General features: G+C 48.2%; 1 protein-coding gene across 1 annotated transcript in view; it reads right to left on the bottom strand.

Annotated features, from left to right (window-relative positions):
* Positions 1-578: 578 nt before the first annotated feature.
* MED22 (mediator complex subunit 22) overlaps positions 579-19,784 on the bottom strand; it is a 138,928-nt gene continuing 119,722 nt past the window's right edge. The window contains exon 6 of the mRNA XM_069609337.1: positions 579-788. Coding sequence (XP_069465438.1) covers positions 695-788 — 94 coding nt within the window. The 3' untranslated portion in view covers positions 579-694. The remainder of the gene's footprint in view (positions 789-19,784) is intronic.

Genomic DNA, 19,784 nt, shown 5'->3' with positions numbered 1-19,784 from the left:
GGCTAAAGTAAACCCTGGGAGGTGGGGGTGGCGGCCAACCGTCAGTGTTTATCGGGTGCTAGTAATGGTGGCTGTGCTGGTGTGGCAGGTGGAGGAACATACGGAGGAGGTGCGGTAGGAGGTGTTCGCCTTTCATTCAACAGTTTATTTATTAATTCATCAGATGCATGCAATTCTTTTGACAGGTATATTTTCTGTATTTCTAATTGGAACCCCCTACCCATTCCCCTCATAGCCTCCTCTTGTTTCTGTTGATCGTGCACTAATGCCTTTTCAGTCTGGGTAATGTGTCTAAGTGCATATTCCTCCCTACTTTTGAGGCTGACTATGTTCTAAGTCATTCTGCTGTCTTCTCTTGCAACAAAGCATTGCCCAACAAGTGGACAACTTACTAAACTTACTAAAACCAGGCATAATTTATCAAAAACAATGATTATTACCTGCAAATATATTGTGCAAAATATTTATTTTATCCAAACAAACTCACCTGATCCAAACAAAATCACTCCCCCATCAATTCAGAACAACCCCCTTTGTGACTGGTGGTCTCCCAAAAAGTGAAACTCAGTCGCTGAATATGGTCCGGGAATCTCACCGCAACGACCTCTGGGTGAAGCGGCGAACGGAGATCACAAGTAGCAGACTGCGAGGAACAGCATCTCCTAAGTGCAGGGGCCCCCGATACTCACTGGTCTCAGTCCGTCCACTCCGTCCTGGCAAAGTGATGGGTCGTCATCAGAAGATGGCCCACAGTCCGGGTGCCATTTGTTAGTCTCAAATCTGAGTTACTGCAAATAATGAAGTCACAAAACAAATATATAACAAGAGTTTATTCTCGCATGAAGCGTACCCAAGTTCAGCTATGTCTGTGCACAGTCATGGAGAAATTGAGCAATTCACATGGGCGTCAGACAGCCTTAAATACACTTCAAATCGGCTTTGGTTGCTGAAATAATACATAGTTCACAACCCACGTAACATGGGCATTCTCCATGGCGACACATGGTACCTTGCTCTGCGTCATCTCTGTACAATTTACTGTTCTCAGAGCGAAAAAGTTCACCACGTTCCCATCACAAGAAGGCAAGGAGGCATTCCTTGCGCTTCGTCATCATTGTTTGTTTTACACCAAAAGGGCACTTCATCTTTAGACTCGGCAGATCAAATAACATTTCCTTTCTAGAATGTGCATGGTACATTATGGTACATCATGTTTTTTAGGCATGAGTCGTGCGATTAGCTTCAGAAAGCAGAAGACAGGAAGGAATATAACTAACCTTTATCTTTGACTGTCTGTGTCTGCCTGTTCAAGGCTCAAGCTTGTAAATTGCATTAGCTAAGCATTCATTGCATAGACACATTTGCCAGCCTTTCAGGCAGCAATGATTTTTTGCATGCGGAATGAAAACCCAGTCAGTGAGCAAAGAAACCTGAATGGAATCTGAATGGCTCAGCCTTATGCCCAGGGGGGGCACGCATCCACACCCTGAAAAGCTGCCAGACAGCAGATTAAGCAGCCTGCTGTGCCGATGAGCGCTCCTCTGTCCTATGCGGCTGCTGCTCTCTGCCGACTGCGATGTGTTCGGCATATGCAAACAAAGGAATGCATATTCCAAACGCAGCGTGAGATGCTCTGGAGTCACACAGCCTGCGCCCCTCATTCTTTGTGTTGACAGCCTTTCAAGTGGGGCAGTTTATAAGTGATGGCTCATTTAATAAGCCATTGTTTTTATACAGTATATGCTTAACATTTCAGTGTTAAGAACTAAACATGGGTCATTTTTTTCACCAGGCCAGCACAAGTATCCGTTAGCTGATCAAACCTATGCAAAAGAGAGTTAACGTGCCACACAGAACAGTTTTAAACTATTTTCTTTATTTTCGGGTCTATTTATTTGACACACCAAAACTATTTTTATTTGTATATTACTTTTTAGTTACATATGGCACATCCATGGAAAGGTTAACTGTAATTTTCTTGCTCAAGTATTCTAGTGGCTGCTTTGGTACATGGACTAAATGCATCCTCTCAGCATCAAAGGTCTTTTAATTTTCTAAATAAGCCAGCCACTGCCTAGCGAGCACACCAGATGGCTACTCAAAGTCACTTGGCACCTTGATTAGGAAAGTGGAGTGCATTGTGTGTCACTATGCAGACAGTAGTCCATGGCAAATCAATGCAGTGATGTGTGCAGCAATGATTTATGTGCTGCACAAGTTGCCACCCTGTTGGTTAATTGTGTCTTATGTAACAGCACATATACCTGTTTTGGTCTGATGTGCCCAATGTCCATACAAGAGCACACTGGACTGTTTTGTGTATGTGACTTTAACGAGCATGCCATACTGTGCCCACACTTAAACACATAAAGCAATCAAAGATGTTGCCTCAAATTGTAAATCCACGAGGCCAAAAGCCCTTTTTAATGGATTGTGTCCTCCAACGTATTCCTCATCTTTGACATGTAGTGTCCACAGCTTGGCTGCTTTGGACATTTTTCAGCAGATGGCGCCCTGCGTCCATGGTGTCGGGTCGATGTCCTTCGAAGGCCTCTGTCGAGGGTGACATCATCAGATGTTATAAGTAGCACGCACAGCGCCCGTAGTCTCAGCTCCATTTATTTCAGCAAACGTGTTTGCTTTATGAAACTCGGCACGTCTCCTACTTTCTAGTATTTGCTGTGAAGATTTTCTTCGATATGTCTTCGTCTTCCACTCCGACGACACCTCGGTCCGGGTTCAAGAAATACCTGGACTGCGGATACAAGATGTTTACCACGGATCCTCATTGTGGCTGCCTATGGTGCCTCGGCAGGGGCCATGACACGGATACGTGCTCCAAGTGCCAGTCGATGACTAGAAAGGCCTTGCAGGAACAAAAAGGGAAACTCAAGGTAGGCAAGGTGTCCAAGCCCCATAAGTCCCGACATGCTGGGCCTTCGACCGATGAGTCGAGAGGTGAGTCTCCTCAGAGGAAGAAGGCCAAGCATTCAAGGTCCAGGAGTGGTTCCCACCGCTCGTCCTCCTTGTCAAAGCGCTCGAGGAGAAGGCACCGCCGATCGCCTTCCTTGTCGTCTTCTTTCGGTGGCACCCCCGAGAGGGTGGGTTGCCCGTCCAAACATTCGACGCCCGCTGAGTGGGAAGCTTTCTGGGTGAAAAGCTTGACATTTTTGCAAAACAGGGCAAGGCCCCATCCACGCCTTCTGTTGAAGCCGGCAGGGAATGGTCTCGGCCAGATACTTGCGTGCTCTCGAGCCTGAGTAAATGGCGCAATCCTTCGGGAGCCTTCGGGGCCAAGGTTCATAAGGATCGCTCGAGACGTGAAGCAAGGTCACAGTCTTCGTCTCCATCGGAACCATCCAAACCCTCGATGCCATCGAAGCCATTGATGCTGTCCACACCACGCAAGCCGATAGTGCCTGTAGGGTCCTCCACCATGATCAGGCCCTCGATGCTTTCGGAGCCTTTGTCATTGGCACCAAATTTACCGATCCGGCCCTTGACAGCGGTGGAACACAGTTACTAAGTCCAAGTAGTCGACTTTGAAGCCGCTAGCTGTGATTCCTGAGAAAAGGTGTACTCCTCTGCCAAAGGAAGACTTTTTTAAGTCCCTCACCTCCATTTTCGAGGAGGAGGAGCAATCTGATGATGGTGAGGCTCCTTCTGGTCTCCAGTTTGGGACGCCTAATGTGCCAGAATGCCTCCTCTCGGAGGAGAGCAGGATACAGGTCTTTGTGATACCTTGCATAATACAAGTGGTATAGACACTTCTCCTGAGCTGGAGTTCGGCAGGCCAGACCCTGGTGAGCATGCTGACTCCTCTTACGGACACCTTATGTCGAGAGTGGTGAAGTATTTGGGCTGGGCCAGGGCTACTATGATCAGGATGATCTTATGGACATTTTGGATCAGGGTCCTTCTACGGATCCGTATTGCCATTTCATGTGGCTCTGCAGAACCGAGTGGCTAAAAATTGGGAAACCCTGGAGACTAATCTGGTGGTGAACAAGTCTCTGACAAGAAAATACTGCCCCTCCAGAAGCGACCCGGCTATCTGTCATCTCACTCCACTCCTGAGAGTTTGGTGGTCCAGGCAGCTACGGCTTCCTCGAAACAGGCTGCGTACCCTACCATCCCTCCAGATAGGGACGATAAGCGTGTGGATGGATGGGCGCGCAAGGTATTTTCAGCTGGGAGTATGGCGTTGAAGGCGGCCAACTCCTCTTGTGCCTTGGCAAGATTTTCGTACACTCTGTGGGATTGCATATCTATGGCGGCTGAGCAGATTCCTGAAGGGGAAGAAAGGGAGGGCTTCCTAGCTATTAAGTACAGCAAGGAAGCCATGTGTGGAAACTTTCAGTATGGGTTGGATGTTGCTGACAGTGTCAGCAGGTCCACGGCTACGAGCACCATAATACGCAGATTTGCGTGGTTGCGGAAGTCGGGTTTTGCACCGGATGTGCAGGCTAGACTTCTGAACATGCCATTTGACGGGTCTCACCTTTTTTTGCAGCAAGGCTGACAAGAGCCTTGAGAAGCTGCAGACCTCTAAAGCAGCCGCCAGGTCTTTGGGCGCCACTGTTAGGCAGCCTCAGCCTTTTTCATCCAAGCGGACAGCAATGGAGGGGTAGATCCTTTCTTTACTACTCCTCATTAGGAAGGACAAGAGGAATGGCCAGTCAAAGAGGCCAACGTAAGTTACCTCGTGATGGACGAGGTAGAGGTGCCAAAGCCGCTCAAGTAGCAGCCTCTCTGCCATCAGGTTCTGCTACTGCCACTTCAAAACCGCTCTGAGGCCTTCGGTCACAGCTCACCGATGGAGGGCAGGCTGTCTGAGCATCTGGTTGAATGGTGAGACATTACTTTGGATGCTTGGGCTCTGGAAACAGTAGCCCACGGGTACTGCCTTCCTTTTTTTCGGAAGCTTCATGACAATCCACTCTTTGAGGGTTCCGGATCTGCTCCTTGTGCAGGAAATATTAACCCTGCTAAAGAAAGGCGCTATAGAACCAGTGCCTGTAACCGAGAGGAACAAGGGCTGGCACTCCCCTTATTTTTTGATTCCCAAGAAGGACGGGGGACCGAGACCCATCTTGGATTTGAGATACTTGAACAAGTTCCTCAGGAAGGACAAATTCAAGATGGTCACTCTTTCTCAGATCCTTCAGGCCCTCCAACTTCAGGATTGGTTGGTGTCATTGGACCTTCAGGATGCTCATTTTCATGTGCCGATCCATCTCAAGCACAGGAAATACCTGAGGTTCACCGTTGGCGGCTCGCACTATCAGTTTCGAGTCCTGCCATTCGGGTTTACCGCCGCCTGGAGGGTCTTCACCAAACTGATGGTGGTAGTGGCAGAACATCTCAGGAGAGGGGATTCACGTCTACCCCTACCTGGACGATTGTGTCATGTGTCCAAACGCATGGAAGGTATGGCGGCGGTTTCGATGGAGCAGCCATTAGAAGATCCAGCACGCCTGTTGCTATTCTTTGGGTGGCGGTCTAGTCTTTTTTACCTTCTCGCTTGTGACCGTCGACAGCCGGAAAGTATTTACTTCCGGGTTCCCGGACTGTCGGTGCGTTGCAACGTCTAAGCGACTCCTTGCTGCCTTGTTGCTGTATGCTGTGTTAATTCTATTTCCTTACGGTTGCTATTGTTCTGTCTCTTCGCTGTTTTCCCTTCTTTCTTTTGCTTTCCACTGGCTTCGGCATACTCTCTCTCTCTCCTCCGTTTTCACAGACCTGCGGGGTGCCCTACCCCCGCAACCCATTGCTCTCTCCCTGCTCCTTACCTGGATTCCACGATCTCCATCAGCTTCCCGACGAGTACTGTCCGAGTGGTTGTCTTCAGTACCAGCCGGACGTCTTTCCAATTGCCTCTGCGGATCTCCATCCACGCGGGCGTGTCTGCCATCTTCTCTCAGAATTCAACAAGGGTTTTTTTTACGCTAGTGGCTTTTTCCCCTATCGCCTATCTGCGGTGACGGGGCCACTGCGGCCACAGTTTTCTGGTGGCCGCTGTGGCTTCCCACCACGGGAGGTTTACTACGTCTCTCGCTTGTACCTACCGGGAGTCATCCAGCTACACTACGGATTCAAGTTCTTCAGGTGAGGAGACAGAGGAGGGAAGCGGGTCGGACGATTTGGAGTCAAGTTGTGACAGATTGGCTGATCAGGGCACGTTCTCCTGAACAAGCCTTGGATCATCTCAACATTACATGTCACTCACTTCACAGACTGGGCTTCTCCCTCAATTTCAACAAGTCCCATATGACACCTTCACAACAGCTCCAGTACATCGGGGCTGTCTTAGACACGTCCTTGGGGGAGTGCTTGCCACCAAGGTGAGGGCTCTCAACATTCTCCAGATGGTAACCAAATTTCAGACTGCCCAGAGTCTTCCGGCCTCCAAATTCTTGCGGTTGCTCCGCCTCATAGCATCCTGCATTTTTCTGATGCCAGAGGCTCGTCTGAGAATGAGGTTGCTTCAATGGGCACTCAGTACTCAATGGTCCCAATTCTCAGGCAGGATGTCGGATCACCTTCAGGTTCTGGTCAGGGATCTTCTGTGGTGGGCCTGCGAGGAAAGCCTAATGAAGGGGGGAGCTTTTTGGCAACCATGGACGGAGGTGACCGCAGTGACAGATGCTTCCCTCACAGGGTGGGGTGCTCATGCCAATGATCTGACCATCAGCGGTCGTTGGTCTCCATTGGAGTCCAAACTACACATCAATCTTTTGGAGCTCAGAGTAATCAGGCTAGCACTGAAGACTTTCCTGCCGTCTGTAGGGGGGAAGAATGTCCTGATAATGATGGACAACACGATGGCCATGCAGTCCCACAACAAGAGAGGGGGTGTAGGGTCACTACCACTGTGCAGAGAGGCAATGCAGCTCTGGTTCAGGGCAATTCAAGACGGAATCTCCCTAGCAGCAGTTCATCGGGCCGGAGAGGAGAACACGGCTGCGGATGCTCTGAGCAGGCAGAGCGCATTCTCCTACAAGTGGGAAATAGCTGAGGAAGTCCTTCAAGAGGTCTTTGCTCTTTGGGGAACCCTGGAAGTGGATCTGTTCACGACAGGTGCCAACCGGTGGTGCGAGAAGTACTGCTTAAGGGAATTTCCTCCGAGAAGAGCTCTCGGAGACGCATTTGTGGTGGATTGGGAATTCCCACTACTGTGTGTGTTTCCTCCAGTCCCCGTCATTCCTCAAGTTCTCAGGAGGTTAAGGCGGTTCGGGTCCCGCATGATCCTAGTTGCTCCGGATTGGGCCAGGAGATCGTGGCACCCGGATCTTCTGGAAATGTCCCCCTGCCCTCCGATGCGCCTTCGCCTAAGGGAGGATCTTCTCCCACGAGAGGGAGGTCGGGTTCTCCATCTAGAGGATAAGCATCTCAACCTTCACACATGGTCTCTGAAAGGTTGAGATACAAGGATTGGGAACTCCTGGATGACGTAATGGAGGGGTTGCTTTCGGCCATGCAACCAGCAACAAAGTCTCTGTACCATTGCCGTTGGAATAAGTTCTGAGACTGGTGCAGAGAAAAGAATGTTAATCCTTTTCAGTGTTCAACTTTGGATCTTCTGTCCTTTTTGCTTTCTTTAGCCCACAAGGGTCTCCAGGTGGGGACCATTAAAGGTTACCTAGCAGCGCTCTCAATCTTTAAGCGCTCATCCGGGGAATGCTCTTATTTTAATATTCCTTTGGGTGCTCAATTTCTAAAAGGGCTCATGAATGTGATCCCGCCTCCACCATTTCAGGTTCCGGTTTGGGACCTTAACTTGCTCTTAAAGTTTCGGATGGGTGCTCCATTTGAACCATTGCACTTATGCCCATTGAGGCTGTTAACCTTTAAGACTGTTATGTTGGTTTCTCTTCTCTTACACCTGCAAGAAGAGTGAGCGAGTTGCAGGCACTTTTTTCCAAGCCACCCTTTACAATATCCCACAAGGACAGGGTGGTGTTGAGAGTCAGACCCTCCTTTCTACCTAAGGTAGTTTTCGGACTTTCATTTGAGTCAGAAAATTGTGCTACCTGCCTTCTATCCTCCTCCGCATCCTAGTAAGGAAGAGGAAAGGCTTCATAGGTTGGACCCTAGGAGAGCTTTGAGCTTTTATATTTCCAGAATGTCCAAGGTGAGAGTGGGCAACCAGCTCTTTGTGGGGTATACCGGGCACAAACTAGGCCAGGCTGTGTCTAAACAGACCTTGTCTAGGTGGATCATCCTCACTATTTCTGAATTCTATAATTTGGCGGGCAAGGTCCCTTCTGAGGGCTTGCGTGCTCATTCAACCAGAAGCGTGGCTACTTCGACAGCCCTGCATAGAGGTGTCCCTGAAAGAACATATGTGATGTTGCAACGTGGTCTTCGATACACACGTTTACCAAGCATTATTCCCTGGATACATCCCATGCTCAAGATGTGGTGTTTGGTTAGGCAGTCCTTTATTCTGCCCTTTAATTTCAAATTTTACTAAATTCTTCACCCTCCTCCAATTATGGATACTGCTTTGGAAGTCTGTCAAAGATGAGGAATACGTGGGAGGACACAATCCATTCAAAGAACAAGTTACTTACCCATGGTAACTTTCTTTCGACTGGATGTTCCTCCAACGTATTCTTCATTGCCCTCCCAACCTACCCCTCTGTAGAATTTCCCAGGCTATTACAGCTTTCGTTCCAACAAGGCTGAGTACGATCAGGGCTGCAATTCTGCTACAAGAGGACGGGGGAGGGAAACAAGAACTGAGGCTATGAGCGCCGCGCGTGCTATTTATAACATCCAATGCCGTCACCCTCAGCGGAGGCCTTCGAGGGACATCAGTCCGACGCCATCAATGCAGGACGCCCTCTGCTGAAAAAATGTCTGAAGCAGCCGAGCTGTGGACACTACATGTCAAAGGTGAGGAATACGTTGGCGGAACATCCAGTTGAAAGAACATTACCAGGGGTAAATAACTTGTTCTTCTACACTGCCACACCATGATTTTCACTAGCTGCAGGCCAGCACTAATAAGAGATGCTAATGCCAGCTCGGTTAGATAAAGCATGGGTCGGCTCTTTTTTGCTGAAATAACCCCTGAGGCCTGCGCAATGGTGAGGAGGTAGTGGCTGAGGAACTGTGGGCCCTTTACCACGCACCAGAAGCCGGTTTTGTTTAAAACGCTTCATCAACTTACTACTGTTCAGGCTAAAGTTTGGAAGAGGTACAATCCTTTCTTTTAGCCTTTCTGTGCATTGTTTATTGGGTCTATCTTGTGTGGTATCCTGACGTGTCTGTAGATACAATCCTTTTATCACAGACTTGTTTATCAAATGTAGAGATCTCTGATCACTGTAATAGTCCTGAAATGCTCTGTGATTTAATGCAAAGTATATAGGAATCCTCATTGCTGTATACCTTGCTATATATATTATAGTGACCAAAGGGTGTTCTAAAGGCTGTTTTCCATTCGTCTCCTTCCTGGGCATGGATCAAATGGTAGGCACCCCGGAAATCCAACTTTGTGAATATTATGGCGCCTCTCACAGCTTCCAGGATATCCGAGATCAAGGGCAATGGGTACCGGTCTTTGAGGGTGCATTAATTTAAGCCACAATAGCCGAGGCAAGGTCTGAGTTCTTTGGTGTCCTTCTTGGGAACAAAGAATAACGAAGCACACGCTGGAGATTTAGAAGGTCTTATGGTGCCATTTTCAAGGTTGGTATCCAGGTATTCTCGGAGGGCCTTTTTCTCAGGTTCGGAAAGGATGAACATTCTGCCGAAGGGAATCACTGCTGAGGGATCTGTATCTATGGCGCAGTCTTCAGGTCTGTGAGGGGGTAAGGCCTGGACTATGGCAGTTGAAAATACATCAGCATATCCCTGATAGGCCTCAGGGACTTGTGTGATATTGGAAACTATGATTGGTGTTTGCTGGTCTCTTGGTGGTTCTTTAGGGGGTGTCAAGGAGGGATCCAGGAATAGACAGTGAGACATACAAAACTCTGAGCCTAGGAATAGTGATCCTGCTGTCCAATTGATGTACGGATTGTGCTTCTGTAACCAGGACATACCCAATACCATGGGGTAATGAGCTGACTTAATGATGTCGAATCTAATCAGCTCTTGGTGATGGTTTATAGAAAGCTGGATCTATTTAGTCTGCAGGCTTATGGGCCCTGAAGTGAGGGGTCTTCCGTCGATTGCTTCCACCGGCTGCATGGTGCTTCGTGTCTCGTATGGAATATGACTAAAACCCAATCTTGATCAATGAAAATTCCCATAGCTCCGCAGTCTACCAAGCCCAAAATGGAATAGGTCTTATTCTTCGAGGGCGATAGGAAGGCCTGCAGTATCACCAAATTGTTTTGTCCAGGCGAGTTCAAGGATGGAATTGATGTGGAGCAAATATCTCTCTCCCGAAGCTCTGCTCCATCTAGGACCAGGAGCTGGCGTTTCCCGAACGCTGAGGAGGGGCTAGAGGACACTCCCTAACCAAGTGTTTATCTGAGGCACAATACATGCACAACCCTGTATGAATCCTTCTCATCCTTTCTTGCGGGGATATAGGTCCACGGAAGGCTCCTATCTGCATGGGTTCTGGTTCAGTGACTGAGTCTGGGTTTGTGTCCGTCTTGGTGGTACTGTCAAAGTACACTTTCGGAGGATTTCCTCTGGATTTCATCTTCTCTGCCTTGCTTTCCTGGATTCGAAAGTCTATTTGCATGGCAAGGTCCATTAGTGCCTGGAATGAGTTTGGGTGAGCCACTCTGGCCAACTCATCCTTAATCTCTTCATTCAGTCCTCTCCTGAAAAGGGTAAAACTCGCCTCAGCGGACCACCCAGCTTCCTTGGCTAATTGCTTGAATCGGGTTACAAAGGTGAGCATATCCTGGGATCCCTGCTGAAAGTCTAACAGGCGTTCCTGGGCACTATAGACCTGCTCTGGGCGATCAAACATGGTTTTAAGGGCCTGTATGAACCCATCATAGTCATCTAGGAGAGCATCGGCAGAATTAACGAGGGGCGTAGCCCAGGTTAATGCATTTCCTGAAAGGTGAGAAATTATTAAACCCACTTTAGCCCTGGCAGTTGAAAAGTAGTAGGGCTTAAAAGTAAAGTGGACCAAACATGAATCCAGGAATCCACGAAGGGTTTTTGGAGACACATCGTATTTGTCAACTATGCCGCCCAGCAACACACTTTCTTTTGTGGCAGAATCACGAGATGGAACCAATTGTTTGAGAGCGGTGTTTTCCGCCTTGAGATTCTGTACCTCGGTTGATAGTTCTCGCATGCCACGCATCAGGTCCTGAACGGCCGCTTCCATGTCCATATCGAGTTTGGTCGGGTGGCGTCTCAAACTGTCAAGGAGTTCCCCCCTTCTCACCTAAGTCCAATCTTTGCTGGATTTCTTGGTCGATGCCTTCTTGCGGACGGATCGGGTCTTGAATAAGGCTGCACGAGTCTCTTCCGACTCCAGCGTGTGTTCAAAGTTCCGGGATGCAATGATCCAGGAATCCGGGAAATTAAGAAAGTGCACTACACAGCACACGAGTCCAGGAAGTAAGAAAGAAAGGAGAGGGAGTAGGAATGGAGTTAGTAGGGACAGAATCAGGGTAACAATACCGCGAGCTACGGAGCACACGTCTGGTCGCTACTTCGCAATAGCATTGAGACGCGCAGAGCCGCGAGGGGCGTGGTCTATTAGTAGAAAACGCTACGTCCAACGTGCAGAGTGAGGAATGTGTTTCAGGCTGGACGGCCATGTTGGGAGTACCAGGTAGTGTAAGCCCCGTTGAGACAAGGACCAGGAAGTCCAAAAGGGCGCGTTCTGTAGGTCATGACACCTTTTTAAATTAGAGGCACCCGGGCATTTCAACTTTTTTCATATGAGGGCCCTTCACTGTGCCCGATAATCCCCAAATTATCTTTCATTTTATGCAAAGCTGCATTTTATCTTTACAAGGTTATTTTACTCACTGAATGCTGATCAAGTCACCTAACAACATTACCGTACAGCTTTGATTAATACTTCCCTGAAGAAAATGCTGGCACTAATGACTGGGTGATGCAGCCTTTTCTGGCAGAGGAGGTGGTGCATCTTCCATTTGATGTCCAGGAGGGGCTGATTGTGGTTCAGTCAGACACTACTCTGCAAACCGAATGTAGGAACATTTCAGTGGGTGACTTTTGGCTGAAGGTAATCTTGGAGTATCCTATATTGGCAAGGTCTGCTATATAGTCTAGCTTACCCTTTGGGTCTTCCTACTTGTGCGAAATAGACTTTTCAGCATCGGCTGTACTGAATATGAAATACTGCACAAGGCTGGAAGTGGAGGACAACCTCAGAGTGGCGGTCTCAATAATAAAGCCACACATTGACTCACTTTCTGCAGAGAGACAGGCCCATTAGTACTTGCTATATACAATCAAATTGCCTTCTGGCGAGTATACTAATAGGAATGTATTTTGAGAAAATAAAAGCCCTACTGGAGAATTTTGTGTTTACTTGCACGGTTTCTATGTTTGGATTGGAATTGATTGTCTGTCTTGGAATGTCTCCCCAACAACATATCCCTTCATAATGATGGCACCACTCATTCTCCAGCCATCTCTATAAAAATAAATAACACCAACACAGAGGGGGGGCCAGGGGGGTCCCTACCAATTTATTCTGTGTTCAGGGGGGCCTTGGCATAAAATGTTTGAAGACCACTGGCCTAGGCTAACACAGAATACCACAAAATAGGTGTATTTTCACAGTGCTCCTGGTTCCATACTACTGAACTTCTATTCTTCTGAAATCAGACCACCACCTCCGTTAACACCTTAAAAAAAGCCACAAACTATATCTAGTCTGACTGGAATGGCATTTTGTTGACGGTGCTTTCAACCCAATCAAGGAGGAGGGGCCCGACTCGGATTACGACTCCCAATGCTTGAATTTTCAAAAGACTGATCACTTCATTTAGTTTTCTTGTTCTGGCTCCATTGCGGCCTTCCATCCCATTGAGGTTTACACCAGGGTTCGCAACGGAGTGGAGCTGGAAGCCAGTTAGCTCCTGCTTGTTGCCTAGAAGGGCCTGTTCAGCTTGACACCAACAGCTAGCATGAGCTACTGTTGGCTCCCTAGGACAACTGATGTCAAACTAACACACCTAAGTGGATTTAACTATGTGTGTTTGGGACAATCCATAAATGCACATTAGGACACATCTATACAACATGAGGGGACATAACTAGTGGACATAATTATATGTTTGCATCTTATTCGAAAGTTTGGTTGGTGGATTGTGTGAGACAGGTTTATGAAAACCTTTATTTTGTAAAGAAATGAGTTTGGAGACTGCCTAATTTAACCTACGCCTATAATGGGAGTAGTCTTGACAATGAACAAAAATATACGTCCAAAGTCAGTCAAAACAAAAGTGTCTGTGCTAAACCTATGCTTGCCCTTACACTAATACAATAATGTGCAGGGGATTGGACTAAATAAAAAGGGCGCTTCAAAGTAAAGGTCAGGATAGTAATGGAGCTGGTCAACAGCTCCCTTGCCCAAGTCTTGAGCCACTTGGGATTCAGCATGCGTTCCTCGGCTTTCAAAGGCACTGTATAAAGTTATTTTTACAAAGTTCAAACAGTTCTGGTTGCACAAATTCAAAGTTCCTTTAGGTAACAGTTCCTCTATTTCACCTCTCCTCAGGAAGTGTGCTTGCATACGTTCAAAGTTCCTTTAGGTAACAATTCCCCTGTTTGACCTCTCCTCAGGAAATCTGCTACTTATCATTAGTTCACAAAACTTTCACAGTTCACAACAGGTTGGTGTATCAGTGCCTTTCGACAACGCCCAGTATTCCTCGGGCCCCAGGCGGGACCACACCGACACCTTGGCTCTCCTCACAGAGTTATTCAGCAGTTCAACGTATAAGAGACCTTCGATGAACACACAGTACTTTCGGCCCTGTGTGGGACCACTGTGATATTTAGGCCACTTTTTCAGTTTTCTCTTCTCACGTACCCCCGGCAACTTTTTGCAATTAAATCTTGGCTTACATTCATCAGCGTGCACCTGGCGCTTTTTTACAGTTCAACTTCAGCTTTTCTAAATATACACCCGGCACCTTTTTACAATTCATCAACAGGTTTTCACAGGGTCTGGGCCTACCTTTTCCCTCAAGCATAGCTCCCCTTTACTTGCTTCCATATTCGCTCTATGTAAACTTCACTCCTGTATACAATGGGGGTCATTACAAGTGTGGTGGTAGCCGTGCCAGTAAATACCGGCACGGCTGCCGCCTGAGTAATTTTTTTACTGGCACCCGGCAATGGGGATGTACCTGGGCATTCCGGCCCGCCGGACCCGGTAATTCCCCTTCACCGGGTGCCAGTAAAAATTACTCCCCATTCCCATTTAAGTCCCATAGGACTCAATGGGAATGGGGAGGCCGGTAGCACCGGTACCGTTATTAACGGTACCGGTGCTACCATGTAAGTCTGCTCACGGATGCTGCTCCGCCAGGCAGGTCAGACCTGCCGGGCTGAAAGGCAACACCGAATAGACCTTGTAGTTTGCCGGTCTGGTAACAACGGTACCAGCAAACTTACCAGTACCATTGTAACCGGACTGGCAACATTGTAATGAGGCCCTATGTCTCTGTTCACTAGAGCTCCTTTCACCACGTGTTAACATACACGCGAATGTTCACTACTTTGTTTCTCTCATCTTCATAACAGACAATCACAGCTTTCCTCTTCAGCGTGCTTCTTATCTTATGCTCGGCCTTGCAATTATCTTACTGCTTGCAACATTTTATCCTTCACGCTTTGCCGCTATCATCAACCGGGTTCCCCTCTGGCTATGAACTCGCCGGTTGTGATTTCTTTAACGTCACTGTTGCGGCCTCATCGACTGAAGACCAAGGGCTCCTCGCCAGCCTCTAAAACAGGATAACGAACACCCTTCCACGGACTTCACTCGTGAGAGCAGCTTTGCACTTAACCCCCCTTCTGGCTCCTTGTATTCAGTGCCTGACTTCGCCTGTCCTTCTGAATGGAAATTGATAGAAATGAAAAAGTGCCTCTGTTGGATTTCACAGAGCAGGGAGGTTTTGTGAAAGGGAAAAGGGGAAGTCTGCGGTCAAGTAATAGGAGCGAATGTCGGGTAGCGGCTATTGGAAAAATGGGGGGCATACCACGTCTCACCTTCGGGCAATCCCTCCCCAATCCCAAAGGACCCTCCACCCAGGTGATCCTCCCTCGCTCGTCCACCCGAGGGTCGGGATCCAATAGCAAAGGCCCTCGCCTGACCACCTCTGTAGAAGATCCTCCAGGTGTAGGGAGGGAAAGACCCTCAAGTTTTCCACAATTGCAATGCACCAGCTCCTTATCACACTGTGATTGTGCCCTGGTCACTGGATAGGTCACTGGTTAATGCTGGATAACCAAGAGCTACTTTTAGCTCCTGCTTAAGCAATCTTAAATACAATCCCGGTTACACTTGCAGGATTGTTCTGAATCAGATGTACTCCCAACCCAGTGGTACATTTATTGAATACAGTTAGATCTATAGATCCTTTTTTATTACTTGCAGAACATTATGCACACATACTATGAACCTGATCATCGCAACCTGGAGGGGAGCAGCAACATATACAGGCAAGCCACAGGGCTGGGGAAGCCCACAGCAACAGAACACACAGAACTGTGCAGCTTTTTGTTTAGCAGCTCAAGGTTCATGCCAAAAGAGCTCAGACTGAGAAGATTTTGGTGCAGGGAGAAGTAGGGCTACAAGCATTTCTCGAAGGAAGTGAGTGAATGGTCGAGACGGAATAGACATTTATTGGGATGGTGTTCTAGAGTCTGGGATTTTGTACAGTAAGTGTCAGCCCCCTTTGCTATTGTGCATGGATGCAAGAGTAGCCAGGAGACCTTGTACAGTAAGTGTCAGCCCCCTTTGTGATTGTGCATTGATGCAAGAGTAGCCAGGAGATCGAGACCTGGGCACCAGGTTAGCTCCTGGAGTAGATGGAGATCTGTAACAAAGTAGACAGGAGGCATGCCGGCAAGGCATTATAATGCCAGATATAGATTCTAACTTGATCCTGGCAATGAAGTGGGCATATGCAGATCTTTTAGGGAAGCAACATGTGCCCTTTCATTAGCAAGCCAGTCGCAGGTCTAGTGGTGGCGTCTTATGCTGTTGTTTTCCAGTTGGTATGCAGGGTGGCATAGAGTGCTTTCACGCAGTATATTCAGGTATGGACTAGCGCCCATCGCTGCTGCTGCATGCACCTCACACACCACGTAGGTAAGGACCTTTCTTGGTTTGGCTTAATATGCTCTTTTCAAAAGTGCCCCGAGTTAAGAAGACCCACAAATCACTATCTATGACAGCTATGAGTTTAGCAGTGGGGGCAAAGATCTTAGGGTGGCTGAAGGAGATAGGGTGAATTAGCAAGCTGGGGATCACATGACGTCTGTGAGAAAATAGAAGTTAGAATGCACCCTTGTTTAAAAACATATCCTCCGATTCCAACATTCAATATTACATCTTTCACTATACTTTGCATTATCATAATGGAATGTTTAAAATCATACATTGCAAATCTATGAATCTTTTTGCTGGTTATCTGCACAGACTCTAATCTCTTACGGTCTATACTGTCAGGGGGCATTTTCCCTTTCTTATTATTCATCTAGTTTTATGCGGGTGAAAACACTACCAAACTGTTTCTACTTTTTCAAACCATATAACATTTTTATGATATTGCATGTAAGTAACATTAAACATGAATTCTATGTCAAGACGGAGGCGAGCATTATGCTTCATCTTCTCATTTATTTGCTCTCCAGCAGTTTCAACAAAGTCAATAAAATAAACAGATTTTTTTTTTCAAACTTCCTTTAAAAACTTCATTTCCCATCAACCCTAGGTCCCTGTTCCCAGTTTCCTGGTCATGTGACCTATTCCTGTAACCTCCTCTTCTTTTCCTACTCTCCAGAGATAAGTACCCTTTTCATCTAGCTGCGTAACACTACAGCATTTGTATGAGGGTTTGATAGTATTTATAGTGTTTATACTTTAGAACTATGTATATGAGCATATGAGCTGTGAAGGCAGGGACCGCGCAACATATAATTCCGAGCTCGGGGTATGTAGTTTTGATAACGCGGCGGCCCCGTGCTGCATTTCCAGCACATCAGGGGTGGCGCCAGAACGTTCCGGTTTCACAGCGCCTGCAGCGCGAAGGAACCGTGAGCGGACCCGGAGGAGCCTGTGAGGGTCTCCTCGCCTCACGCTCGCAGTCCGCGAGCAAAGGATTGACCCCCACCCTTCGGGTGGAGGAGGACAGAGGCTCCGAGCCCGTCAGCGCCACGGCCCGCTCGCACGCAAGCGCGGCAGCGGCCCCCACCCTTGGGGGGCGGAGCGAGAGCTCGAACAGAGCTCCGCTCGCAGCCCCCACCTTCGCGTGGGTGGAGCCTAACGCCGAGAGACCGGCGTTAGGATTGGAGGAGCGCTCGGCCCCCTCCCTTGGGAAGGAGGGGCCGGAAACGCTCCGGAGTGTTTCGCAGGCATTGCGCCCCGGTCTCCCGTCAGTGACACTTGTGAATAGTTTTCCCTGGAGGCACGGAGCCTTCAAAGAAAATACTTCAAAGCAAAACATTGCAGCGTTACAGCTCAGTGAGAGCTTTCTCATTACTGCAGTGCCCTGCACTGATTATCACAGAAACTGCCTTGCAGCACAGGTGCAGCCTCAGGAGAGAGTGACTAGTGGACGTGCCAAGACACCTACACAGGTATTTCAGGGCACCAGCAAGCAGACACATATCGTGGCTGAATATGAATGGAGTGAGGAGGAGCAAGAAGCCACATATTCAGAGGACTTGGCTCAAAGCTTCAAAGATGTGCTAGGCGAATCACTCATAGAGGCAGTGGCTCTTGGGGTTAGACCCCTGCAGGAACCCCTGTACACAATCGAATCTTTCCTGAGCCAAAGAGATAAAAGCACCTCACCACGACCTAGCACGTCCACAAGGGCCGCGCCAGAGGGCCCTCAGGGGTGTAGTAAGGCCCGGAAGAGCGCGAACTCTTCTGACCCCCCGGGCCAACTTGACGGGGTAGATCCTAAGGCCCCAGAGGCATCCGACGCTTTCCTTAGGCTGAAAGAAGCCTTTATGTCCAAGTCGGGGGTGCCATGCCTCATGACCCCCTACCCAGGGGAAGATAATATGGGAGATACAGAAGAAGAGGTCCCTCAAGAAGAGGAACCCGCCGAATCTCTGACATCCTCGCAGGAGGAAGGTGAGAAAAAAGGAGATGACGGGAGCTTGCCACCTCCAAAAAAGAGGCTGAGAAAGTTGAACAATATTGAGGAGGAAACCTCCGACATGTTTCAGCCAGAGGAGATCAGAAACCCGAAATCCTCAGAATGGGTGCCCTCTCTGAGAGTGGCGTGATATATGACACAGAGGCTTCGAAAAGCACTGGAAAAGGAGGTGAGGCAAAGGATGAGGGCGGAATGCCCCAGACCGGAACTCCCAGGAAAGGTGGCAGAAGCACCGGAATTAGGCCCCAAAATGCTAGCCTTTGTAGCTAAGTCAAATAAAGATCAGAGAAAAGGGATCGACCGCTCCTGGAGGAGTTGCCAGGAGAAGGTCCTGGATCTAGCTGGGCCACTGGCAAAGATTATGGACCTGGCAGAACGAGCGAAGGATACAGGGGAAGAGATCGACCCGGAAGTATTGGCAAACTGGGCTCAAAGAGCCGTATGTCTGTTATGGAGCGCAAATTGTGCGATATCTTCAGAGCGCAGAAGAGGCCTACTCCTGAAAATAGAAATTAGGAGACCTATCCTCTTACGAGGCGGGCAAAGCGGCTCAGGGCCTGCTTTTTGGTGAAACATTCGGAAAGGAGATGGGGAGGTTCGTAGGGACCTACACCTCGCTATAAAAAGCGCAGGCCTCAATAAGAAAGAAAGAAGGTGGGTGAGGCGCGCACTCCCGGTCCTGGTCAATTGAACCTGTTGCAAAAAATATAATAAGTAGCTGGGTCAAATCCCAAAATGGACAAATATTCACAGGGTTAGATCCCTTCTGCTGCAAATCAGGTACTCAGTAATAACAGGGTTAGATCCCTTGCTGCAAATCAGGTACTCAGTAATAACAGGGTTAAATCCCTCAGCTGCAGTTCTGTGGTCTGTAGTTGTTCTCTCCTAGCGCTTTCTTATCTCAAATAATCATCAGGGAGGCTGTTGAGCAGGTGTGTCTTATTAGACTCAAAGGATTCTGGTAGCTGTAGTGAAAACGTTTTTTTCTGTTCAGGTGACCAGCAACCGACACCCCTCCAAAGCACAAGTCCTTCCCAAATTTGGGGGAGGGGAGAGAACCATCTTTATGATTCTCCAAAGTGGGGCACAGTCACCCCGTGGCGCTGCCTCTGGAGCCCGGGACTCCCATAGCATTCAGTACAAAAAAGAAGGTGGGTGAGGCGCGCACTCCCAGTCCTGGTCAATTGAACCTGTTGCAAAAAATATAATAAGTAGCTGGGTCAAATCCCAAAATGGACAAATATTCACAGGGTTAGATCCCTTCTGCTGCAAATCAGGTACTCAGTAATAACAGGGTTAGATCCCTTGCTGCAAATCAGGTACTCAGTAATAACAGGGTTAAATCCCTCAGCTGCAGTTCTGTGGTCTGTAGTTGTTCTCCTCCTAGCGCTTTCTTATCTCAAATAATCATCAGGGAGGCTGTTGAGCAGGTGTGTCTTATTAGACTCAAAGGATTCTGGTAGCTGTAGTGAA

The sequence above is a fragment of the Ambystoma mexicanum genome, chromosome 8 (assembly GCF_040938575.1).
Source record: "Ambystoma mexicanum isolate Mex_15411 chromosome 8, UKY_AmexF1_1, whole genome shotgun sequence".
NCBI lineage: Eukaryota > Metazoa > Chordata > Amphibia > Caudata > Ambystomatidae > Ambystoma > Ambystoma mexicanum.
Note: the sequence above shows the minus strand (reverse complement) of the source record. Positions and strands in the feature narration are given on the sequence as shown.